General features: G+C 51.4%; 1 protein-coding gene across 1 annotated transcript in view; it reads left to right on the top strand.

Moving 5' to 3' along the window:
* Positions 1 to 26184, top strand: part of BUB1 (BUB1 mitotic checkpoint serine/threonine kinase) — an 851273-nt gene that overhangs the window by 709215 nt on the left and 115874 nt on the right. Inside the window, exon 26 of the mRNA XM_078648762.1 lies at positions 19020 to 19163. Coding sequence (XP_078504888.1) covers positions 19020 to 19163 — 144 coding nt within the window. The remainder of the gene's footprint in view (positions 1 to 19019; positions 19164 to 26184) is intronic.

The following is a 26184-nucleotide window of genomic DNA, read 5'->3' as shown; positions in this document are numbered from 1 at the left end:
CCCGTTCTGCGTATTGATTACTAGGGTTAAGGTCACTGCCTTTTAGGGCCCTAGTTTATGCACCAAAGGTCGGTTTTTGGCATGGCTCTGCGTTTCGGCGCGGAATGTTGTGTACAGAACGGACGTCAGCGCTCATGGGTGGCGCCTAAGTGTCCTCCGTGAAGTCATTACGATGCCAGTGACGGGCGCGGAGCCGCACGGCGCCACCTACTGGCGCGCAGAGGTACTGCTAAGCAGAAAACTTTCCGGATCCTAACTGACACCTGGGGAATATTCTAAGGTAAGGAATCTACCACTAACTAATGTCTCTTACAGATATATTGTTACACAAGTAGTAACTTGTGCATTCATTTGAACTGTTTCAGTTTTAGATTGTAGATCAATGTTTCATAATATGCATCAAATATTAAGCAAATCAAGACAAAACATACATTGCATAGTGTATCACAAGGCCTCTACATTATACAAGTAAAGAATAATAATCTGCAGATCAGTACCATCAGACATATCCCTCTTAAATCCTTGTCACACTCGTGATCATTCATCCTACACGCCATCTATTGCTCCCATTTGCTGCAATATAGCATTCAAATAAAACCATATGTTGTTGTAGGACACATTCCATATATGACCCAACTAAATGTGATTGATCCGAAAAACTTAATTTAGTATTCTTCATCAGTTAGCATTCAGTGGTTATTTCAAATCATATAAGCTGTATTCTTAACTGGTGCGAGTCAAATGTACTCTTGTGAGAAAATGGTCTCCAAAAGTCCTGCACAAATAAACATGAGACACATCTGGGTAAACAGCAGTCATTTTTATCTAATATCAAATCATCGTTTAATACAAAAATATCCTCCTCCACCAGTGTAAACAACACATATGCATGTACAAAAACAGATCCAAAACGAAGGCAGAAACCGCATATGTGCCAAAAAAAGGCAGAAACAGAAAGGCAACATAATTTTTATTAATTAAACTTGAGCGGGTCTTATTAGAACCATTCCATTTTCAGTTTCAGTCTTTGTTAAATCTCAGTGCCTGCTAAGAAATGGAAATGTTTAGCTTATCTGATAGACTACTAGTTGCGGATTCCTTAAAATAGAATTATCCCCAGACGCAAGACTGGATCCGGAATTTTTTTTGCCACAGCATCCCTGCTTGCCGGGAGGACGGCATCACGCGACTCTGCCCAGGCGTTGTCCGCGTATGTGACGTCAGCGAGGTCACATAAGTCCCACCCCGGCACGCCTACGTCAGTTTTTTCCTTTTCCGCGTGCAACGCGGATCTGGTTCTTGCTCTGAGCCTGGTTAGGCCCTTTCCTTCGCTTTTACTTGTGTTTGTGGGAACAGTGTACGGATGCCTTCGGGCTTTAAGACGTGCTCATCTTGTGGACACCTGATGTCGGCGACAGACCCTCACCTCATTTGCATGTGGTACTTGGGGGAAGATCATGGCTCTACTGATTGCGAGGCGTTGCCAACAGTTGAAGCCAAAGTTGCTGCGGGAGCGCCGGATGAAACTTCTCTCGGCTCGCATGTTCAGATCGGCTTTATCTCCTCGATCAGCTTCTGCAGAAGTTTTTCGAAGCAGCCGTCATCGTCGTCATCCTCATCCCTTTCCTGTGCCGCAAGAGCGTTGCTCCCTTGTGGGTAAGTGTTGCAGTTTATCCCCGAGGGCTGGTTTCCAGCCTGTTGGGGTCGTGGACTCTCCGCGGGGGATGGGGCCCCTCGTATCGTCCCCCTATCCACCTTTTCCCGGTGAGGGGGCGTCTGCCTGCCTCGCTGGTTTCTCCTCCTTCCCCTCCTGGGACGTCGGCAGATCCCTTGCGTGGTGCAGGGCCCTCCTCCGCGTCGCCGGCGCCGACTGGCTCGGCTTCAGGCTTAGAAGATGTGGTGTCGTTGGGATGCGGCCCTTCAGACCACGGCGCCTCTGCTTAGCCGCAAAGTCTGGCGGGAGTCCCTGTGGTGGTGCGGGAGGTCACTGGGGCTCGGGTCGCATCCCGAGCACCTCTCGGCCCTCTGGACAAGCGGCGATCCTGTCTGAGGCCGAGGTGACGCCGCTACGGCGCAGGTGGCTGCTGGCCCGGCCGGCCCCACAGGGGTCGGCGGACCCCCCTTGTCCCATCTGGTGTCGAGGCTGGTGGGGAACCTCTTGTCTCTCCCCCCCCCCCTCCCGGGGGGGGGGCCCCGCTCTTCCCTCCACGCAGGTGACTGCCTCGTCTGAGGTCGAGTAGGCCTTGGCGGCGCCACTGTGGTCGGCAGGCCACTATCGCCCCCTCATCGGTCGAGGCTGGCAGGGGCTCTTTGTCACTCCTCGGGTCCCTCTCGTCCCTCCACGCAGGCGGCTGTCTCTTCACAGGTCGAGTCGGCGCTTAGCCGTTTCAGCTCCGGCCCAGCCCCAGTCCCCTGCGCCGTGTGTGTGGAGGAGACCTGTCCAGCGTCTTCTTTGGCGCTGGAAGACGACTATGACGTCCTGCCTCAGGTTGCGGACTCTACGGCACCGGACAGGCATCGGGTCGTGGATTTGTCTTCGGACGCCCCCTCTTCCCTGGAGGTTGGGCACCTGCTGGTGTCATCCTCGCCGGAGAAGGGCCGCTGCGATCCTGGCTTTTTCCCCCTGCGTCATCAAAGGACGGCTCCTCTCCTTTGTCGCGGTGTTCGCCGGAGGAGCCACAGGTCCCCCACTCCTCGGTCCCTCTTTCTCCTGTCCTGACATGGCCTTTCCCGCTCCGATTGGCTTAGGGGTCGGCCGCCTTAGCTTGCAGCCATTGCCTACGGAGGAGCTGCTTTCACCACCGCGGGGCCCTACGGAGGTGGGTGCGGGCTTTGCTTGCGCTGTTTCTACGGCTGTGGGAATTTTGCGCATGGGTGATCCGGCTGTCCATTTCCCCACAGATCATCTCCTGGAAGTTCTTCAACAGGGCTCTGGTGGGAGGAAGCTGCTGCTTCCCTTTGAGGGTTCGCTGTATTCTTCTCTGACGGGGCCTTGGTGACGCCCCGCCACAGGGGATCCAGTGCCCCAACACCTTCTGCACCGGCACCTTCCGCGGGACCCGGTGTGCCTTTCCCTCTGCCAGTAGCCCCCTTTTGCGGACTGCCTTTCCCTCCCTGCCGCTGCTGTTGTCTCCACCATCACGGGATGCAGCCAATCACCAAACTTGTTTTTAGCCTCCTAAACTGCTAATTCTGACTAACCTGTGCGTAGTCCAGGGTCTCCACAGTAGTAAAATTACTATTAGTAAACTTAAACTTGCAGTTTGTGAATGCCCAAAAATGTTAAACTTACACAGGAGTGTAAGTTTACCTCTGTAAATGAGGCTCTAGTTGTTTTAAAATAGCTGACAGTTTGCTGGAAACTAATACATGCTATGTAAGGTTTGTCAACAAATCATTCCTCTTTTTACATAAAACATTTACCGTTATTTCATAATTTCACACTAAAAAAAGTAAAGTAATTGCAACCACAAAGAAGTAGTTAGATGAGTGTTAAATGAAGAACTTTGTGTTTGTGTGTGAGTTTTGTTACCATGCATGTATATCAGGTACACGTCTCTCACCATGCAACATTTATTATACTCCTCTTATCTGGAAAGATAGCCTTCCAGTACAAACTCATATGCCACGACGTATGTAAAAACATTTCACACACTGAAAGTGTGCAATTTGTGAAATATAGGGAGAAATTAAAACATTTCTCCTACTTTGAGCCTATCTAACTGTTTTAGGGTATTTGCCTCAAAACTTTGGGTATTTGCCCTGGAGTGCCTAAGAATCAACAATGGAATGCTTCCATCATGCAAAGCAGATCAAAGCAACAGAAAACACTATTTTCTCTGCTAAAAAGGGCATCTTTTCTCCACACAAAAAAAGTTTAGTGCTGGAAGGTAAATACCATAACAAGACTAGCACCTTTTTGTACCAATTTGTGTAGTCAAAAAGTCGTGATGAATCTGCCCCTTAGAATCCAAATTCAAGCACTTTTTCCTATTCCCCACAGCAATCAGAATGAGACCCTAAATAAAATCAGTGAACAGGCATCAAAGAGCTCTACACAGATGATTTTAGCGGTGCTATGGATATCTCTGTAACCTGCTTTAATTAGAGCCTGCTTCTTAAACTATACATTATTGTTCATGCAGAGACCAGAAACCAGCCTACCCTACATGTATAAATACTTGCCCATTAGCTATCAGTTTTAGAGACGCTTTCCTTCTCCCTCAATTCCCCACAACTCCATTATAAATTATTTTCAAACCTTCTTCCGGAGCAGCTGCCCCACAGTCTGTTACACTTGATAAGCTATACACGCCGTTGTCTGGCAAGTGACCAGTTGCTGCTGGTTGTTTTGAGTTGACCCGGTGTTCAGTTAATACCTCCTGCTTATTGGGCTGTTACACCCACACCGTGTGGGATTCGGTGGCGGAGGTCCTGCCTCAGTGTTCTGAAGAGGTCCAGGCCATCCTCTCCCAAGCGATTGCGGAGGGCAAGGATGCGGCGAAGTTAGCCATCAGGTGTGGTCTGGACACGACTGATTCCTTGGGCGGGGCAATTTCTACGACTGTGGTGTTGCGGCGCCATGCCTGGTTGCGGTCTACCGGGTTCTCGCTTGATATCAGGAGCTCGCTCATGGACATGTCCTTTGATGGCTCGGCTCTCGCCTCTTTGGCGACAAGGCTGACACTGCCCTGGAGCGCCTTAAAGACTCACGGGCCACGGTCAAGTCTTTGGGTCTTTCCACGAAGAGCCCTGCCACGCCGGGGTTTCGTTCCTTTCGTGGCCAGGGTAGAGGCTTCCAGACGTGCTCCTCCGCAAAGCCTGAGCAGAACTTGCCGACACAGCTTCCGCAGGGGTGGATCTGGTAACCCACGGGCGGGTCAGTCCACCTCCACACCGGCTGCTTCCACCGCCAAGCCTTCCTAATCCGGGCTTCAGGGGGCACCCCACGCCGGTAGGAGTCAGGGTTCGTCACCACCTCCACCACTGGCGCAAAATCATATCGGACAAGTGGGTGCTGCAGATAATCTGCCAAGGTTACTCGCTCCCCTTTCTCTCCTCCCCTCCAGCCATGCCACCCTCGGTGCCACCGCATGTCGGGGGTCAGTTGGCTCTTCTCCGTCAGGAAGTCACGGCCCTCCTGGCCAAGGGGGCCATCGAGTACGTTCCCGATCAGGAAGTAGGGAGTGGTTGTTATTCCCACTACTTTCTGGTTCCCAAGAAGGTCAAGGGGGGCCTGTGCCCCATCTTGGACCTCCGGGACGTCAATCGCTTCCTCTGGAAGGAGAAGTTCAAGATGCTTACTCTGGCTCAGGTCCTGACTGCCCTGGACCCTGGTAGGCCAGGAGCATTTTCAGTTTACCATGCTCCCTTTCGGCCTTACCAGCGCCCCTCGGGTGTTTACGAAAGTGATGGTGGTGGTTGCAGCTCATCTTCACAGGTCAGGGGTGTCAGTCTTCCCTTACCTCGACGACTGGCTGTTGAAGCTAGGCTCGTCCCAGGCAGTGCTCTCCCACCGCCACACTACGGCCGACCTCCTGCATTTGCTGGGGTTCTCCATCAATGTGCCGAAGTCGCACCCGAGTCCCTCTCAGAAGCTACCTTTTATCGGAGCGGTTCTGGATTCAGCGCTGTTTCGGAATTATCTTCTCGAGCGCGAGTCCGGGATATTCAGGATCTGATTCTGCTCTTTCAGCCTCTATCCCGGGTTTCAGTCGGGATGATCCTCCGGCTTCTGGGCCTGATGGCCTCCTGCATACTGCTGGTGACGCATGTCAGATGGCATATGCGGGCTCTGCAGTGAGACCTGAAGTTACAGTGGGCACAGCATCAGGGCAACCTGTCCGATCTCATCTAGATCTCGGAGGGCGCTGCACTACAATTGCAGTGGTGGCTCACGAATGGCGTCTGGGTCTTTGGCAGATCCCTCTCCCTACCCCAACTGGAGCACACAGTGGTGATGGATGCGTCCCTACTGGGATGAGGAGGCCACATGGGAGAGGCGGAGATCAGAGGCCTCTGGTCACCGGAGGAGTCCCGGCTCCATATCAACCTTCTGGAGCTGAGGGCGATCCGACTTGCACTGAAGGCATTCCTTTTCTCTGTCCGGGGAAGTGTAGTGCAGGTGTTCACGGACAACACCACCGCTATGTGGTATTGCAACAAACAGGGCGGGGTGGGGTCCTGGACCCTATGTCAGGAGGCATTACCTTGGAGGTTCAACACCTGGCAGGTTCACTGAATGCCAAGGCGGACGTACTCTGCGGCCGGTGCATGGTGGATCACGAGTGGCGTCTGAACTCTGACGTGGGGCAAGGTCTCTTTCTGCAGTGGGGAGAGCCTTGGTTAGATCTATTCGCCACCAAAGAGAACGCGCAATGTCATCAGTTCTTTGTGTTGGAATTTCCAAGGCGGCACTCACTCTTAGACGCTTTTCGTCTCGAGTGGAGCTGCGGTCTGTTGTACTCCTTTCCGCCTATACCACTTCTGCCCCGAGTGCTGAAGAAGATCAGGCGTGACCGGGCCCAAGTTATTCTCATGGCTCCAGACTGGGCTCGAAGAGTATGGTATCCCGAGCTACTCAGTATGAGCATCGAACCCCCGATCTGTCTACCTCTTCGAGAGGATCTTCTGTTGCAGCAGCAGGGGACTGTCCTCCACCCAAACCTGTCCAGCCTCCACCTCCATGCAGGGAGATTGAGCGACGACAGTTGACGGCTTTCGACCTTACTCCCGAAGTCTGTAATGTCATTCTGGCAGCCAGGCGTCACTCCACCAAAATGGTATACGCCTACTGATGGAACAGATTTGTGGCATGGTGCACAGCAAAGGCTGTGGATCCCTTTTCAGCCCCACTTTCTGAGGTTCTTCTGTTTCTCCTACCTTTGGTCCAGCAGGGCTCTGCTCTGGGCACTATCAAAGGCTATCTTTCTGCCATTTCCTCCTTCCTAAGGCTCCCTGATCAGCCTTCTCTTTTTAAGTCCCCAGTTGTTAACCGCTTTCTCAAGGGCATTACACACACGTTTCCTCCCGTGCCTTTCATAATGCCTCAATGGGACTTAAATCTTGTCTTGACTTTTGGGATGTGCGCTCCCTTTAAGATTCTTCATAACTTTCCTTTACTGCTTCTTACTCTTAAGACCGCTTTCCTGGTTGCTATCACCTCTGCCAGAAGAGTGAGTGAGCTCCAGGCCCTTTCTTCCAAACCTCCTTTCCTTTCCGTTCATCCGGACAAGGTGGTTTTAAGGACCCGTCCTTCTTTTCTGCCAAAGGTTGTCACGCCCTTCCACATCGGGCAGACCATCACTTTGCCCACCTTGTTTCCGCCTCCGCATCCAACTAGAGAAGAGGAGAGGCTCCACCGTCTGGACCCAAAGCGTGCGCTCGCTTTCTACCTGCAGCGTACACCACAGTTCCGGGTGGATGATCAGTATTTTGTCGGCTATGTGGGCGCCAAGCAAGGTCGGGCTGTGCACAAACGGACCATCTCCCGGTGGGTCTTTCTTTGCATCAAAGCATGTTACTCCTTGGCCAAGAAGGAGCCTCCTGTGGGGCTGCGTGCCCATACGACCAGGGCAACTGCAGCCACCACTGCCTTGGGACGTGGCGTTCCCTTGCAGGACATTTGTCAGGCAACTACGTGGGCCTCGCTGCACACGTTTACCAAACACTAGTGCCTTGATGGTCAGGTCTGGAGAGACTACTTCTTTGGCCGTTCTGTGCTCCATTACTTTTTGATGTAATCTTGTTTGCAGTCCAACCACCGGGGTTGGTATTGCTGGGGGTATCTATTCTAAGGTACGGAATCTATCACTAAAGTGTCTCTTTTTTACTACTTGTGTAACGATATATCTGTAAGAGACATTAGTTAGTGATAGATTCCTTAGGCCCCACCCATCCTCCCCGTTCTGCGTATTGATTACTAGGGTTAAGGTCTCTGCCTTTTAGGGCCCTAGTTTATGCACCAAAGGTCGGTTTTTGGCATGGCTCTGCGTTTCGGCGCGGAATGTTGTGTACAGAACGGACGTCAGCGCTCATGGGTGGCGCCTAAGTGTCCTCCGTGAAGTCATTACGATGCCAGTGACGGGCGCGGAGCCGCACGGCGCCACCTACTGGCGCGCAGAGGTACTGCTAAGCAGAAATCTTTCCGGATCCTAACTGACACCTGGGGAATATTCTAAGGTAAGGAATCTACCACTAACTAATGTCTCTTACAGATATATTGTTACACAAGTAGTAACTTGTGCATTCATTTGAACTGTTTCAGTTTTAGATTGTATATCAATGTTTCATAATATGCATCAAATATTAAGCAAATAAAGACAAAACATACATTGCATAGTGTATCACAAGGCCTCTACATTATACAAGTAAAGAATAATAATCTGCAGATCAGTACCATCAGACATATCCCTCTTAAATCCTTGTCACACTCGTGATCATTCATCCTACACGCCATCTATTGCTCCCATTTGTTGCAATATAGCATTCAAATAAAACCATATGTTGTTGTAGGACACATTCCATATATGACCCAACTAAATGTGATTGATCCGAAAAACTTAATTTAGTATTCTTCATCAGTTAGCATTCAGTGGTTATTTCAAATCATATAAGCTGTATTCTTAACTGGTGCGAGTCAAATGTACTCTTGTGTGAAAATGGTCTCCAAAAGTCCTGCACAAATAAACATGAGACACATCTGGGTAAACAGCAGTCATTTTTATCTAATATCAAATCATCGTTTAATACAAAAATATCCTCCTCCACCAGTGTAAACAACACATATGCATGTACAAAAACAGATCCAAAACGAAGGCAGAAACCGCATATGTGCCAAAAAAAGGCAGAAACAGAAAGGCAACATAATTTTTATTAATTAAACTTGAGCGGGTCTTATTAGAACCATTCCATTTTCAGTTTCAGTCTTTGTTAAATCTCAGTGCCTGCTAAGAAATGGAAATGTTTAGCTTATCTGATAGACTACTAGTCGCGGATTCCTTAAAATAGAATTATCCCCAGACGCAAGACTGGATCCGGAAAATTTTTTGCCACAGCATCCCTGCTTGCCGGGAGGACGGCATCACGCGACTCTGCCCAGGCGTTGTCCGCGTATGTGACGTCAGCGAGGTCACATAAGTCCCACCCCGGCACGCCTACGTCAGTTTTTTCCTTTTCCGCGTGCAACGCAGATCCGGTTCTTGCTCTGAGCCTGGTTAGGCCCTTCCCTTCGCTTTTACTTGTGTTTGTGGGAACAGTGTACGGATGCCTTCGGGCTTTAAGACGTGCTCATCTTGTGGACGCCTGATGTCGGCGACGGACCCTCACCTCATTTGCATGTGGTACTTGGGGGAAGATCACGGCTCTACTGATTGCGAGGCGTTGCCAACAGTTGAAGCCAAAGTTGCTGCGGGAGCGCCGGATGAAACTTCTCTCGGCTCGCATGTTCAGATCGGCTTTATCTCCTCGATCAGCTTCTGCAGAAGTTTTTCGAAGCAGCCGTCATCGTCGTCATCCTCATCCCTCTCCTGTGCCGCAAGAGCGTTGCTCCCTTGTGGGTAAGTGTTGCAGTTTATCCCCGAGGGCTGGTTTCCAGCCTGTTGGGGTCGTGGACTCTCCGCGGGGGATGGGGCCCCTCGTATCGTCCCCCTATCCACCTTTTCCCAGTGAGGGGGCGTCTGCCTGCCTCGCTGGTTTCTCCTCCTTCCCCTCCTGGGACGTCGGCAGATCCCTTGCGTGGTGCAGGGCCCTCCTCCGCGTCGCCGGCGCCGACTGGCTCTGCTTCAGGCTTAGAAGATGTGGTGTCGTTGGGATGCGGCCCTTCGGACCACGGCGCCTCTGCTTAGCCGCAAAGTCTCGCGGGAGTCCCTGTGGTGGTGCGGGAGGTCACTGGGGCTCGGGTCGCATCCCGAGCACCTCTCGGCCCTCTGGACAAGCGGCGATCCTGTCTGAGGCCGAGGTGACGCCGCTACGGCGCAGGTGGCTGCTGGCCCGGCCGGCCCCACAGGGGTCGGCGGACCCCCCTTGTCCCATCAGGTGTCGAGGCTGGTGGGGAACCTCTTGTCTCTCTCCCCCCCCCCCCCCCCCTCCCGGGGGGGGGGCCCGCTCTTCCCTCCACGCAGGTGACTGCCTCGTCTGAGGTCGAGTAGGCCTTGGCGGCGCCACTGTGGTCGGCAGGCCACTATCGCCCCCTCATCGGTCGAGGCTGGCAGGGGCTCTTTGTCACTCCCCGGGTCCCTCTCGTCCCTCCACGCAGGCGGCTGTCTCTTCACAGGTCGAGTCGGCGCTTCGACGTTTCAGCTCCGGCCCAGCCCCAGTCCCCTGCGCCGTGTGTGTGGAGGAGACCTGTCCAGCGTCTTCTTTGGCGCTGGAAGACGACTATGACGTCCTGCCTCAGGTTGCGGACTCTACGGCACCGGACAGGCATCGGGTCGTGGATTTGTCTTCGGACGCCCCCTGTTCCCCGGAGGTTGGGCACCTGCTGGTGTCATCCTCGCCAAAGAAGGGCCGCTGCGATCCTGGCTTTTTCCCCCTGCGTCATCAAAGGACGGCTCCTCTCCTTTGTCGCGGTGTTCGCCGGAGGAGCCACAGGTCCCCCACTCCTCGGTCCCTCTTTCTCCTGTCCTGACATGGCCTTTCCCGCTCCGATTGGCTTAGGGGTCGGCCGCCTTAGCTTGCAGCCATTGCCTACGGAGGAGCTGCTTTCACCACCGCGGGGCCCTACGGAGGTGGGTGCGGGCTTTGCTTGCGCTGTTTCTACGGCTGTGGGAATTTTGCGCATGGGTGATCCGGCTGTCCATTTCCCCACAGATCATCTCCTGGAAGTTCTTCAACAGGGCTCTGGTGGGAGGAAGCTGCTGCTTCCCTTTGAGGGTTCGCTGTATTCATCTCTGACGGGGCCTTGGTGACGCCCCGCCACAGGGGATCCAGTGCCCCAACACCTTCTGCACCGGCACCTTCCGCGGGACCCGGTGTGCCTTTCCCTCTGCCAGTAGCCCCCTTTTGCGGACTGCCTTTCCCTCCCTGCCGCTGCTGTTGTCTCCACCATCACGGGATGCCCGCTGGCTGGACTCTTGGGGGCGCACAATGTTCGCTGTGGGCCCTTAACACTTTGTGTGTTGGCTAGGGCCACCTCTTGCTTGTGGGACTCGGCGAGGAGGATGCTGGTGTTGATTTGTGGCACCATGCGTTAGATGGCCGGGAGCTGGCGGCGTTTATTCTTTGCTCTGCTCTGGACATCTCGGAGGTGCTTGGTAATGCCATGGCTTCTTCCGTTGCCCTTCGCCACCATGCTTGGCTTCAGGACAGTGTGTTTCCGGAGAATGTTAGGGAATGGCTGGTAGATCTTCCCTTGAATGGCACTTTTTTGATCCATGCCCCGGCAGACTTGGCTATCCAGAGGTTCTTGGCGGGTCCTCCTCCTCCTCCTCCTACTCCGGAGCTGCTCTTTCGTTGGACAGGTTGCTCCTGTTGTGTGATCTGTATGCTTCATGTGCATTCAAATCCTCTTGTTGGGACTGTGGTTCTGTTGGCTGCTGGCCTGCCCTTCTTGACAGTGTGTTTTTCCTTTGTGTTCTCTACACCAGATTGGCCCTAAGATTAGGCCTTCTGTTTTTTCTCATTAGCTGCTTGACAAGCCTTCTGCGGGAGGTTTTTCCCGCGGATCATTCTGGTGTCCTCTGCTGCGGAAGTTTCTTCCCAAGAGGGTTCCCATGTCTTGGGACTTAACATACCCTATGTGGGGTAGTGGTAGCTGTTATACAGCTTGTTCTGTTCTTGGGAGTTGTGGTCGCCTTCGGGCCTCTGTTCTCCATGGCATTGAAGTACGTTGCAGTTACAATTCCCTTATTGTTGGGTCGGAATGCCTTTGGTGGCGCCCCGGGGTATCCTTCTCCGGGGTCGCTGCGCTGTTAGCCTGGTCTTCCTGCTGTCTGCGGCCTGGTGCCATGGCTCTGGTCCTGCTTCTTTTTGTGCTGTGTGTGCGGGCCCCTTCCTGAGGTGTGTCCGGGCCCTTCTTCGCCTTCCTGCGCTGTCCTGGGGTTTGAGATGGATTTTGTATTCCTCCCTCTTTCAGGCGCAGCCTGCCCGGTCTTCCTGGGTGCTCCCGGGCTACTGTTTCTGCTTCCGCCTGCTTTATTGCTGTCATCGTCGTTCTGTCTGGTCTATTGACTTCTGGCTGTGGTAGACTCTGCTACCCTCTCCGCTGGGTGTGTTCCTTGCCTTCTTTCTACCTTGTCTCCTTGGAGCCTCCAGGTTAATCTTCTTCCTCTTTCTTGCCTTGGCCCTGGATGGAGGTCCTGTTGCCTTGTATGGGCGTGGGGTGCTTTGGCCTCCTCTTGCCTTGCCCTTGTTTCCTCTGCTGAGTGTGAGTGGGCTTCCTCCTCTTCATTTCTTCCCCGCTGCCACCTTGGCATCTGTGGTGTTCTGATGGTAGGGGTTCCCCTTGCCTGGGGAGACAGGGCTCCTCGCCCTGTCCGTTGGACTTGTCCCCTGTGGGACCCTCTGTTACATCCAGGCTGCTGAGGTTCTCTTGCAGACCCTCCTTCCCCCTGGGTATGGCTAGGGTATCTATTCTACGTTAAGGAATCTGCGGCTAGTAGTCTCTATCAGATGTACAAGTTACTTATCTTCGCTAACGATGTATCTGGTAGAGACGATTCTAGCCGCATATTCCTTCACGGCCCGCCCTTCCTCCCCGTTAAGTGAGAACCTTTGGTTTGGTCTTCTGCATTCGCCTCCTGGTGGGTGGCTATGTCTTCTGTGAGTGCATTCTTTCGCTCTTGTTGACGGGATGACTCGTCCTGTCTCTTGTTCCTTTCTTCCTCTTTTGGCACATTGGGGGATGGGTTCATAGGTACTTCTGTGCCCTTCTGCTCTGGTTCGTCCACTATTGGGGCGTACCTTCTGTCTCTTCCCTCCCCTTCCTCTACCCTTTTATTACTACAGGTTCTGGCCCCTCTGCTATCCTCTAGGTTGGGGTCCTTTAGCTGTGCCTCTGCCCTTTGTTCTTTTGAGGGGTTGTCGCACTCTGTGATGGGTTGTCTTAGAGGTTTGTCGTTCCTTCTTCGTCTTGGACTAGTTCCCCTTCATTGTTCCTGGTTGGGGTTGTAGTCCTGCTACATGTTGTTGTGACCTTTTTACATGTGTCCCTTGTCTCCAGGGGGGGCTGCCTAGGTACTGGCATGGTGGCTGCTCAGGGCTGTGCTCTGTTCTTTCTTCTTTTCCCTGCATTTGGGTGCTGCAGTGTTGACACCGCTCCTCATGGTGTAGTTCTTCACCATTCCTTTTTTCCAATAGTTTCTGCTTTTTCGCACTGTTCCCATACTTCCACAGTTTTGTCTGATGGCTCTGTGTTGTGGCGCGGAAAAGTTCTCCGAAAGAAAACTGATGTAGGCGCGCCTGGGTGGGACTTATGTGACCCCGCTGACGTCTCGTACGCGGACAACGCCTGGGCGGAGGTGTGTGATGCCGTCTCCCCCTGTGGGCAGGGATGCTGTGGCAAAAAAAATTCCCTATCCAGTCTTGCGCCTGGGGATAAATCTATGTTAAGGAATCTGCTGCTAGAATCGTCTCTACCAGATACATCGTTACCGAAGGTAAGTAACTCGTACTTTTCTCACAGAGTAGTAGGGAAAGATGATCTTAAGACTACATGTGGCAAGTAAATAGCACATTTTGTGTCCCTCTTTTCTCTTTAGGTTTTTGAACCCCATGCAAGATCGAATCAATTTTAAGAGTTGGGAAACCAAGATCTCTTTGGCATCTTTCAAAGTTGGGTTGTAATATCTGGTAGTTAAAATACCATGAGAGAATTTTGGGAATTATTTCTAGTGTACCAGAATGTAGGGTATACTATATATTTGTAATGTTATATTCATATTCAGTAAATCATCCTTTGCCTGACGGGAATATCTGGGATATACAAGTTGTCCAGATAGACGAGCTATAGGGAGTCACCTGAAGATGGAAGGAGTTTGTGGGTATAGCTGATATACCGCTGGCATGATCTTTGATGATATAAGATATAAGAGGGAGTTGCGATGAAGGTATTACAATGGTGCATTAACTACTTTTCGGTTACTGTGAGGTGATAGTGCTGGTGTTGGGTTTTTGTATATATGTTTATTCATCTTTTGACTGCTGTCAATCCCTTGGCATATATGCGGTTTCTGCCTTCGTTTTGGATCGTTTTATTTTTTGGACATGAGCATAAATTGTTTACACTGGTAGTTCTGCGTGACGTTTGCTGACCGTTTGCTGGTCCAACGCTAAGTGGCTGTCCTGATGAAGGCTTCATTCACCGAAACGGTCATAGACTAATATTCTGTAGCCATGCAATGAATACATATGACTCACAGCCAATTAAGGATACACCTTATACATGAATTGAGGTTACTCAATGAAACAATGTACCTATAACCACTGAATGCTAACTGTTTAAGAATATTGAATTAAGTTTGTCAGATCAATCACATTTCGTTGTCAAAAAAGGAATGTGTTGTATCAATCAATCAATCTGCGGTTTGTAAAGAACAGCTACTCACTAATGAGGGTCTCAAGGTGCTGTGGAGGGGTGATCCGTCTGGGTGTGGAGGTTAAGTCGAAGAGCCAGGTCTTGAGTATCTTCCTGAACTGGGTCAACAACGCAGATTACCTGCGCTGGAAGGGTAGGGTGTTCCGGGTCTTGGCGGCGAGGTAGGCGAAGGATCTTCCTCAGATTCTGGTCTTGTGGGACGGAGGCCAGGGCGATTTGGGCGGAGCAGGCTTGTCTGACGGGTGTGTGGAAAGCGAGGCGGTGGTTCAGATGTTCTGGTCCTGCATTGTGGAGGGTCTTTTAGGCATGTGTGATGAGCTTGAAGGGGATTCTCTTGTTGATAGGGAGCCAGTGGAGTTTGTATAGGTGTTGTCATGTGGCTGTGACGGGAGATGTCTAGGACCAGTCCGGCTGCAGCGTTTTGAATGTACTGTAGTTTCCTGAGCTGTTTCTGGGTGACTCTGGCATAGAGTGCATTGCCATAGTTGTGTCTACTGGTGATGAGTGCATGGGTGACAGTCTTTCTGGATTCTGTGGGGAGCCATCTGTATATCTTTCGAAGCAGGTAGAGCGTATGGAAACAGGATGAGTGTACTGTGTTGATTTAGAAGTTAATTGAGAGCGAGGAGTCCAGTATGATGCCGAGGTTGCTTCAGTGGGCCGTAGGGGTGGGAGGTGTTCCTAATGCGGTAGGCCACCAGGAGTCGTCCCAGGCTGGGGGTGGTGTGGGGGGCTGCCAGAATGAGACTCGGTCTTGTCCTAGTTGAGCTTGAGGCAGCTGTCTTGCATCCAGGTAGCAACTGCCTTCATTCTGTTGTAAAAGTTTATTCTGGCGGCCGTGGGTTCGTTGGTGAGGGAGATGATCTGCTGGATGTTGTCGACGTAGGAGACTATGTTGAGTCTGTGGCTTCTGACGATGGCTGCGAGGGGAGCCATATAGATGTTGAAGAAGGTGGCGCTCAGGGAGGAGCCCTTGGGTACTCTGCAGCTGATCTCTGTAGGTTCTGAGAGGAACGGGGGTAATCTGACTCGCTGTGTTTTGCCGGTCAGGAAGGAGTGGATCCAGTCCAGTGCCTTGTCGTGGATGCCGGCATTGTGGAGTCTCGTGATTAGGGTGCAGTGGGGGGGCGGTGTCGAAGGCAGTCGATAGGTTCAGTAGGATGAGGGCTGTGGTTTCACCCCTGTCGAGAAGGGAGCGAATATCGTCTGTGGCAGTGAGGAGTGCAGTCTCAGTGCTGTGGTTGCTTCGGGAAACCTGATTGGGAGTTGTTCAGGACGTGGTTCTCTTTGATGAACTCGGGAAGTTGTGCGTTGATGACCTTGGCTGGGAAGGGGAGGAGGTAGATGGGTCTGAAGTTCTTGAGGTCTGTCGGGTCTGCGGACGGTTTCTTCAGCAGGGGGTTGATCTCAGTGTGTTTCCAGTCGTCGGGGAAGGCAGTGGTTTCAATGGAGCAGTTGATGGTGCACTGGCGCTGGGATCGAAGGAGGCGGCTTCTCTATGGAACATGTGGTACGGGACAGGATCCAATGGAGCTTATGAATGGATGCTCTTCGTGGTATTGTGTGTTGTCTGTGGTAAGCAAAGTGCAGTTGAGCACGATCTGTTGGGGTTAGGCGTGGTTGCGTGCGGTGGTGGTAGGCATGGTGGCGGGGTCTTGGGTGTTAAAGCTGTCGTAGGTCTGCCTGACCTTGTGATGGAGGAAGGTGCAGAGTTTGTTGCAGAGATCTTGGGAGGGTGGGACGTCTGTTGTCTTGCTGTTGGGCATTGAGAACTCCTTGACAATGCCGAATAGTTCTTTGCTGTGTGTGCGTTTGCATTTATACTGTTCTGGAAGGACGTTTTCTTTGTGGTTTTGAGGAGAAGGTGGTGTGCGTTAACGGCAAATTTGAATATTGCGTGGGTTTCCGGGTTTTGTTCCTCCATCTCTTCTCGAGTAGTTGGCAAGTGCGTCTGGACTCGATAAGGGCGGGACTGAACCAGCTGGCTTTCCTGGAGTGTTTCCTGCCTGGTATCTTCTTCAAGGGTGCCAGAGTGTCAGCTCAGTTGGAGATTCATTGTTGAAGGTTGCGATCTGCTGTGTTGGAGTCTGTTAGTGTTGGCGTGGGTGGTTGTGCCGAGGAAATAAACAAGACGTTCTTCGGTGGCCTTGTTCCAGCTCTGACGCGAGGGAGATGAGGGTGGTTGTGTACAACATACATATGTTTTTATTAGAATGTTATGGTGCAGTTGAAGGGATTGATAGGATGTATGATAGTGAGCATGACATAATGGTTTTAGAAGGATATGTCTGTTGGTACTGATCTGCAGATTATTCTTTCATTATATAATGTATGCTCAATGTGTTGTTTTACTAATCATTTTATGCAATATTATGCAATATTCTGATATGTAATGTGAAGCTGAAACAGTTTATGAAATAAACTTGTATATACATAGAATGAGCCTTTCTGAGCATATATAACCATATTTCTTTTCTTTAATGAAAGAGGACATTTTGGGAAGACTTTGATGGGTGGGGGCTTTAATATATTGTATTCTCTCTGTCCCGTTACCCTATTGATGTAGGGGGTCATTTCTTTTGGCTGAAGTTGAATTGGTCTAGTTCTGCTTTCAGGTAGATGGGCATTTCCATTGATTGCGATATTGTGTTGGGCTTCATTGCCATTGCTATTTTTCTTGCCAATTGATATCACATGATCATTATTTAGAGGTTCTAACGATAAAATTAGCTCTTTTGTAATTAACGCATGTGCAGGTCTATTGCTATAAAGTGTCACACATTACAACTTCAGTTGAACGACGGTGGACAGTATGGCAGCATGTACAAAAACCACAATGGTATTCACCATGAGTGCTGCTCCGTATGGTGCACTGCGCTTACTTAGGATAGCACAAAACAGCGTGTAAGGAGAGAACTTGGCGAACAAGCATATCTAAAGCGCAAAAAAGAGAACAACACGAGACAGGCGAGTCTATTAAAGAAAGAACCTTTAGAAGAGATAAATGTAGAAGAGATAATGCTTGCAAATGGACCGAGCAAGAGACTGAGCCACATATCGAAAATCAGCAAATATGCGAACCAGAGTTGGAAAGAATTCAAAACGTGTTGAAGGCCCTACCCTAACCGATGGCGGCCTTTTTTACAGTTCAGCCTTGATGGATTATGTGTACACTGCATGTTTGATGCTGGATCTGGTACGGTGGAGAGCTGTATGGGCGGTGGGTGGGTGTGCACTAATGAGCATGGAGTCCAGAAAGTGTTGCTTGACTCCCCTTCGGTGTCTAAGTTGTTGTGTGCAATCTCAACAATGACCTGGACCTATTGTCTGTTTTAGTTATGTTTTTGTGGGTAACAAAGTTGCTGTTTCATAGATGAGTCTGTAAACATATAGTCTGTTCATTAGACCAGTTTTCATTCTTGTGAGAATCAATACCGCTTCATATGCATCTCCAGTCTGGTTGCAAAGAGCACTGCCAGGTACCAATCATAGCAGCGTTAGTGTGATTTTATTGCATCAAACTACCATAGCACTTTATTGCGTGAAAATGTTTATTTCTAAAGGTTTTTTTTTGTTAACAGTTTTACATCCTAATATTGCACGCCATCCAATAACCCTCCTCACACTCTATTATGAATCCAGAGCAGGAGAGTCTGGCCTGGACTCCCTCTTTTTTTTTTTTTTTTTTTTTTTTTTGAGGGGGGGGGGGGGATGACCTCACCTTAACTTCTTTCCCTGAGGGAATGAACTCACCTTAACTTCTTTCCCTGCATGCCTCCTCTCTCTGGCTATAGCCTACTATGTTTAACTTAATCATTTAATGTATTTATCCAAATTGCCAACGCGAAATTTCATGAGCCTCATCCTCGCCGACTTTGAACCCCCTATCCGTATGATCTAACCATACCTATTCTTATCTAGACAATTTCTTCATGCTAGCAACCATTTGCAATAGCACATAACCCACTAATGATCACACCCATCTCTTGTTAACCTAATCCCTCACAAACAAACTAGGGCAAATGGCGTGGAATCATTTTCTTTGGGGGTGTACAAGCAGGGCCGGCCCGAGCACTGGTGGCACCCAGCGTGATAGTCACTTTAGGCGCCCCCATGTCCCATGACCGCCTCCTCGGATTCTCTCCCTACCACCTGCAAAACTGCTCCTCATCTCTCCCATCGTAAGATATTGCTAAGCTTAGCGCCCCCCAGATGTCACAGTGCCCCCCTCAACAGGTCAGCACCCAGTACAGCCGCACCAGTCGCACTGCCCTAAAGCCGGCCCTGCGTACAAGACTAATCCCACTACACAACAATCAACCATTGGATAAACTACTAACCTTGGATGCTTTGGTGCCTCGTTCTGGGTAGTAAACGCTATATAAATCCAATCACTATACAATAAGACAGTGTTACCCCTTTTCTAAGACTTTCGCTGATATGTTTAAGTGTGACTTCTGATGTGATTTTTATTTCACCTTTACAGATATAACTATTGAAAACCCTTGGGATGATGATTTAATAAACCGCCTTCTCGCAAGACTGCCAAAGGCACTGAGGTTAATGCCTGATTACTATGATTGGCCATCGAATCTTCCTGCTGTGAAGCCGAAGATGGATCTCAAACTAGGTAATGTTTCCAATTCGGTGCAGGTTGATTTAAGTTTTATCAGCTAATTATGTATGACAGCCTGTTGAAAGGATGTCTGAGTCATGACATTTTCTTTAAATTGCGCACCCTTGCTCCTTCTGCAAGTGCTTCAGCCTCTTGTAGATTGGTGAAGCTTGCAAGGAATATGTGAGAGAAACACGTAGTGATAGATTCCTTACCTTAGAATTACCCCCGGGCTTCAGACTGGATCCGGAAAGTTTTCGTCAGCAGTACCCCTGCGTGTCGGAAGGTGGCGTTGTGCGGCTCTGCATCCGTCGTTGGTGTCGTGGTCGTCGAGATGACGTTCCGGCAGCTACTTAGACTCTGCCCTTGTGCGCTGACATCAGTTCTTTCTTTTCCCATGCCAGCAAATGCAGATCCGGAGAGAGCGGTACCCCCAGTCACTTTTTGACTGAGTTTTTCGAGGCCTTTTTTTCTGTTTTTCGAGTCGATCGACTCCTGGCACCGTAAGGATGCCCGGTTTCAAGTCCTGCAGGGACTGTCATCGTATGATGTCGGTGACGGACCCATACAGAGTGTGTCTCTACTGTCTGGGGCGCGACCACTACGCCAAGTCGTGCCCTGACTGCCGGGTCATGGCGCCGAAGACTTTGCGGGAGAGGTCCTGAAATTTGTTTGTAGTCCAGCGCCGTTCAAGGGACCAGTCGCAGGGCCACCACCATCGTACGTCGGGATCAAAGTCTTCTTCGCACTCTGGGTCAGGTAAGGCGAAGCATCACAAGAAGTCGAAGAAGTGCCATCGCTCTCCAACTTACCCTTGCCCATCGCATCGCATGACATGGCTGAGGGTGCGGGTGGTGCCACCCCGCGGCTCCGGCAGAGCGTACGCAGTCGCTGCCGGCCTACCCGTCCTTCCCGGGTCCCCCGGTGACTCCGGCCCAGCTACAGGATTTTCTGTCAGCCATGGCCCGCCTCTTTGAGCCGTCAGGCCTGCGGGCCTGACTGGGGGCCCTCGCTCTGCATGGTCTCCGGCATTGCTGTCGGCTCCGGCCCCGGCATCACAGGGCCCCCAAGGATCCAGGCCTGGATTCCGGTCGACGCCGGTTGACCTCGTGACACCTCTACTGACGTCGACCCCACCGGCACCACTTCCGACGTTGCCCGTGCCCCCGGACGACGTCTTACCCGGTTTCAGCCCTGATGTGGGCACAGAGCCGGAACGGCGTCACTCGGCGCCGATTCTGACGCCGATGGGGCCTTTCTACCCTGTTCCAGCCTCCTTATTTTGGGCCTGTTCATCAGCCTTCGGAGGAAGGGGAGGACGGGAAGGAGTTTGTAGACTCACTCACAGCACAGTGTGAGTTTGACGCGGACTGGGCAGAGGAATTGGGGGATGCCAGTGGTCTTGATACCTCTCCTGACCTTGGCATGCTATCTCCTCCTACCGTGGCTATGGAGGAGGGTGTGAGTTACGCTGTGGTGTTGCATAGGGAGGCCGAGGCTCTCCACCTCCGACTCCCTACAATGGCAGTCAGGTCTAACCTCCTGACAGAAGTCCTTAAGCCGGAAGCTACCTCTCCGGAGCCACTGCTGCCTTTTAATGAAGCATTATCTGACATTCTTTTGGGCGCCTGGTCCAGGCCCAACACAGGGGCTCCTGTGGATAAGTACGTGACCCGACGCCATCACCCGGCTCTGGGCGACCCCATTTTCCTTTCCCAACACCCCACCCCTGAGAGCTTGATTGTCCAAGCCTCTGCATCACCAAGTGCATTCCCTTCCGCACCCCTAGACAGGGGATCCAAGAAAGTGGAACAGTTCGGTAAGAAGTATTTTTCTTCCGCTAGTTCAAGGCTGCGGTCTGTGAACACTACATACCTCTTGGGTCGTTAGTCCCACTCTGTGTGGGATACGTTGGCGCAAGTGCTGCCTCAGTGTCCGGAGGAGGCCCGGACAGTGCTCCCTCAAGCTATTGCTGAAGGGAGAGACGCAGCGAAGTTCCCGATTCATTGTGGCCTTGACACCGCCAACTCGCTGGGCAGGGCGATTTCCACGGCAGTGGCACTCCGTCGCCACGCCTGGCTGAGGACTACTGGTTTCTCTGGGGATGTCCAGAACACCCTGATGGACATGCTCTTTGATGGCGTTTGCCTTTTTGGCAACAAAGCAGACAGTGCATTGGAGCCCTTTGAGGACTCGTGGGCTACGGCCAAGTCCTTGGACCTTTCTGCCCGCCTCTGCCTTCTGCTTTTCGCTCCTTTCGTGGCCACAGAAGGGGCACCTCAACACGTTCGCTTCAGAGCCACAAGCCTGCGCAGCAACAGTCTCAGCATGGACGTGGAACCTGCCGAGGGGGCTCAGGGGGCCAGCGGCGGGTCAGTCCGCCTCCACCCCAGTCACCACTGCCTCCAAACCTTCCTAGTCTGGTCTTTCAGGCCCATCAAACGCCAGTTGGTAACAGGATCCGCCATCACCTTCCCCACTGGCGCACCATCACTTTGGGCAGTTGGGTTTTACAAATAGTCCAAAGGGGCTGCTCCCTCCCCTTCGAGACTACCCCTCCCGCCATGCCACCCCAGTACCACCGCATGTCGGGGTATCACTTGACACATCTTCAACAGGAAGTCGCGGCCCTCTTGGCCAAGGGGGCCATTGAGCGCGTTCCTGCGCCAGAAGTAGGACGTGGTTGTTATTCCCACCACTTTCTGGTGCCCAAGAAGGACAAGGTCCTGCGTCCTGTCTTGGACCTCAGGGACGTCAATCGCTTCCTCCGGAAGGAGAAGTTCAAGATGTTCACTCTGGCTCAGGTCTTGTCTGCCCTCGCCCCTGGAGACTGGATGGTAGCATTGGACCTGCAGGACGCATATTTCCACATTCCTGCGGTTCACTGTAGGCCACGAGCACTTTCAGTTTACCGTGCTCCCCTTTGGCCTTACCAGTGCCCCTCGGGTGTACACCAAAGTGATGGCGCAGCTCATCTGCGCAGATCAGGGGTTCCAGTCTTCCCCTATCTCGACGACTGGCTGTTGAAGGCGGGCTTGCCCCGGACAGTCGTCTTCCACCTCCAGGCTACGGCCTAGCTCCTGCATTTGCTGGGGTTCTCCATCAATGTGCCGAAGTCACACCTAATTCCCTCTCAGAAGCTCTTCTTCATTGGAGCGGTTCTGGATACGACACTTTCGGGCCTATCCTCCCGAACGACGCGTCCAGGATATTCGGGTTATGATTCCGATTTTTCAGCCTCTATCCTGGGTTTGTCAGATGACCCTGTGCTGGGCCACATGGCCTCCTGCATCCTGCTGGTCACTCATGCCAGATGGCATATGCGGGCTCTGCATTGGGACCTGAAGTTCCAGTGGGCGCAGCATCGGGGGGACCTGTCCGATTACGTCCAGATCTCAGAGGGCACTGCATACCAGCTGCAGTGGTGGCTCAAGAACCGGCATTGGGTCAATGGCAGATCCGTCTCCCTTCCCCTACCGGAGCACACAGTGGTGACGGATGCGTGCCTCCTGGGGTGGGGGGGGGGGGGGTTGCCACATGGGAGAGGCGAAGATCAGAGGCCTCTAGCCTCCGGCTTAGTCCAGCCTCAATATCAATCTTCTGGAGCTTCTGGCGATCTGACTTGCACTGAAAGCATTCCTTCGCTCTGTCAAGGGGAGAGTAGTGCAGTTGGTCACAGGCAACACCACCGCCATGTGGTACTGCAACAAACATGGCGGGGTGGTGTAATGGACCCTCTGTCTGGAGGCACTGCACCTCTGGACATGGCTGGAACATCAGGGCATTTCCCTGGTGGTTCAACACAAGGCAGGTTCACTGAACGCCAGGGCGGACGAACTCAGCCACTGGTGCATGATGGATCACGAATGGCATCTTCACTCAGACGTGGTGCAAGGTCTCTTTCAACACTGGGGAGAGTCTTGGTTAGATCTATTCGCCACCGAAGAGAACGCGCAATGTCAGCAGTTCTGCGCGTTGGAATTTCCAAGGCGGCACTCGCTAGGCAACGCTTTTTGACGCAAGTGGAGTTGCGATCGGTTGCACGCCTTTCCGCCTATACCACTTCTGCCCAGAGTGCTGAAGAAGATCTGGCGCGACTGGGCCAAGTCATTCTTTGTGGCTCCAGACTGGGCTCGAAGAGTTTGGTATCCCGAGCTACTCAGTATGATCTTCGATCCCCCAATCCCACTGCCTCTTCGGGAGGATCTTCTGTCGCAGCAGCAGGGAACGGTCCTCCACCCGAACCTGTCCAGGCTTCACCTCTTTGCTTGCAGATTGAGCGGTGGCAGTTGATTCCCTTCGACTTGCCTCCTGAAGTCTGTAATGTCATTCTGGCAGCCAGGCGTCTCTCCACTAAGTTGGTATACGCCTGCAGGTGGAACACATTTGTGGCACGGTGTACAGCAAAGGCTGCAGATCCCCTTTCTGCCCCTCTTTCACAAGTCCTACAGTTCCTTCTTTCTTTGGCCCAGCAGGGCTCTGCTCTGGGCACTATCAAGGGCTACCTTTCTACCATTTCGGCTTTTCTCAGGCTCCCTGATCAGCCCTCTCTGTTGTAAATAGATGCCTCAAATGCATTACTCAACTTTTCCCTCCTGTTCCCTTCGTAACGCCACAGCGGGACTTGGACCTGGTTCTTACATACTTGATGTGCGCTCCCTTTGAGCCTCTTCTCAACCGTCCTCTTTGTTTGTTAACTCTGAAGACTGCTTTCCCGATTGCCATCACCTCCGCTAGGAGAGTGAGTGAGCTCCAGGCTCTTTCTTGTAAACCTCCTTTTCTGTCGGTCAATCTGGACAAGGTTGTGCTCAGAACACGTCCATCCTTTCTGACAAAGGCTGTCACTGCTTTTCACATCAGGCAGACCATCACTTTGCCCACCTTCTTTCTGCCTCGCACCCTTCCAGAGAGGAAGAGACCCTCCACCGTCTGGACCCAAAACGTGTGCTTTCATTTTATCTTAATCGCACACAACAGTTCCAGGTGGATAACCAGCTCTTTGTTGGCTACATAGGTGCCAAGAAAGGTTGTGCCATACACAAGCGGACTATCTCCCAATGGGTCCTCTTGTGTATAAAAGCGTGCTATTCTGTGGCGAAGAGGGAGCCTCCGGGAGGGCTGCACGCCCATTCCACCAGGGCGACAGCTGCCACTAGGGCATTGGGACGTGGTGTCCTCTTACAAGACATCTGTCAGGCACCTACATGGGCTTCGTTGCACACCTTTACTAAGCACTATTGCCTGGGCAGCAAAGTCCGGAGAGACGGCTTCTGTTCTCTGGGACTTTCTGGTGTGATCTTGGTTCGCAGACCCACCACCGGGGTTGATTTTGCTGGGTTATCTATTGTAAGGTAAGGAATCTATCCCTACGTGTATCTTTCAGATGAACAAGTTACTTACCTTTGGTAATGATATATCTGTAAGAAACATTAAATAGTGATAGATTCCATACTGCCCCACCCATCCTCCCCGTTGGTCATCCCTTTCAGGGCCCTAGTTTCAATGCACCAGTGGTCAGTATCTTGTATGGCTCTGCATTCCTGCCGCAGAATGTCGTGTACAGAACTGACGTCAGCGCGGGTGGCGTCTAAGTAGCTGCCGCAACGTCATTTCGGCGACCACGACGCCAACGACGGACGCGGAGCCGCACGATGCCACCTTCTGACGCACAAGGGTACTGCCGACGAAAACTTTCCGGATCCAGTCTGACACCTAGGGGTAATTCTAAGGTAAGGAAACTATCACTAACTAATGTTTCTTACAGATATATCGTTACCGAAGGTAAGGAACTTGTTCGACGGGCGTATCGTCCTTCATAAATTACAGATGGTCCAAAAATGCGGCAGCACGTCTCGTACTACGCCTGCCTCGTAAATCGTCAGCCTCAGCAGCCCTGAACACCTTACATTGGCTGCCAATAGGGAAAAGAGTCTTATTCAAACTTCTCTTAATCACCTTTAGGGCTTTCTACAAACGTGGCCCATCCTATCTTCAAAATGGGTTTAAAAGATACCATCCAGCGCGCTGTTTGAGATCTGCAAATCAGAACCTACTCGCTTTGCCCCATTTCAAACTCGTCACTAAGGGTGGCAAATCCATCTTTGTACTGGGAACCAAAGCCTGGAACAAACTTCCCCCCTCCTTGCGATCTATTCCGCAAGAAGCCCTTTTCAGGAAGTCACTGAAAACTTGGATCTTCTCTCTGCCTGACGCCTCTTGCAGGACCTTAGTGTAATGTGTGTATAGAAACTAGGACATTCTTTTCCGTCTCCAACCGGTCCATCTGAGTTGGTGAGCGCCAAGATACTCCTTGGAGTGGAAGCTGCGCGATATAAATGTCATTTACATTACATTACATTACATTACATTACAGCACAGCAGTACTATCGGCCATTTTGCTTCCCTTATATTTCAACGTGTTTGTTGCTTCCCATTCTAGTTGGCCCCCACAAGGCTAATGTGACCTTTTGTTTTACTTCAGCCACGTCGTCGTTTCTAGCTACATTTTGTAATGTAACTACCTCTACTAGACAGTGTTAAAGCTGGCACTAGTGGCTCCACTCATAGCACTTAACCATTTGTGATCAAATCCAGCAAACGCCTCCTTTTAGAAAGAAGAGCAGTGTAGAGCGGTTTTAGATTGTTTCTCATTTGAAGATATTCTATGTTCTGCTTGAAGTTTGAGTGGTTTTCGTTTCAATATTTGATTTATTAACTGCCCTCAACCTACAAGGCTTTTAATTAGATGGATGTAATCAGACCGTAGATTAGTGCTTTGTATCTGATTTACCCCTTCCCGAGGAGATTGTTCAAGAAACATCAGACTCTAGGAAGGTGAATCAGTGAACCACTGTACAGACAAAAGCAAAAAGAAAAAAGCAAAAGTGCAGCCTAGATTTTAGACTGTTAAACTCGTGTAAGCAACAGACTGTGATAGCAAGTGTGCCCTGGCACCAGGAAAGCAATGAAAAGGTCACCACTACACCATAATGGGGCGCAGTGGCTACTTAAGACCCCTGGGCCTCTGTGTCAGTGA

Source organism: Lissotriton helveticus, chromosome 6, assembly GCF_964261635.1.
Source record: "Lissotriton helveticus chromosome 6, aLisHel1.1, whole genome shotgun sequence".
NCBI classification, from domain to species: domain Eukaryota; kingdom Metazoa; phylum Chordata; class Amphibia; order Caudata; family Salamandridae; genus Lissotriton; species Lissotriton helveticus.
Note: the sequence above shows the minus strand (reverse complement) of the source record. Positions and strands in the feature narration are given on the sequence as shown.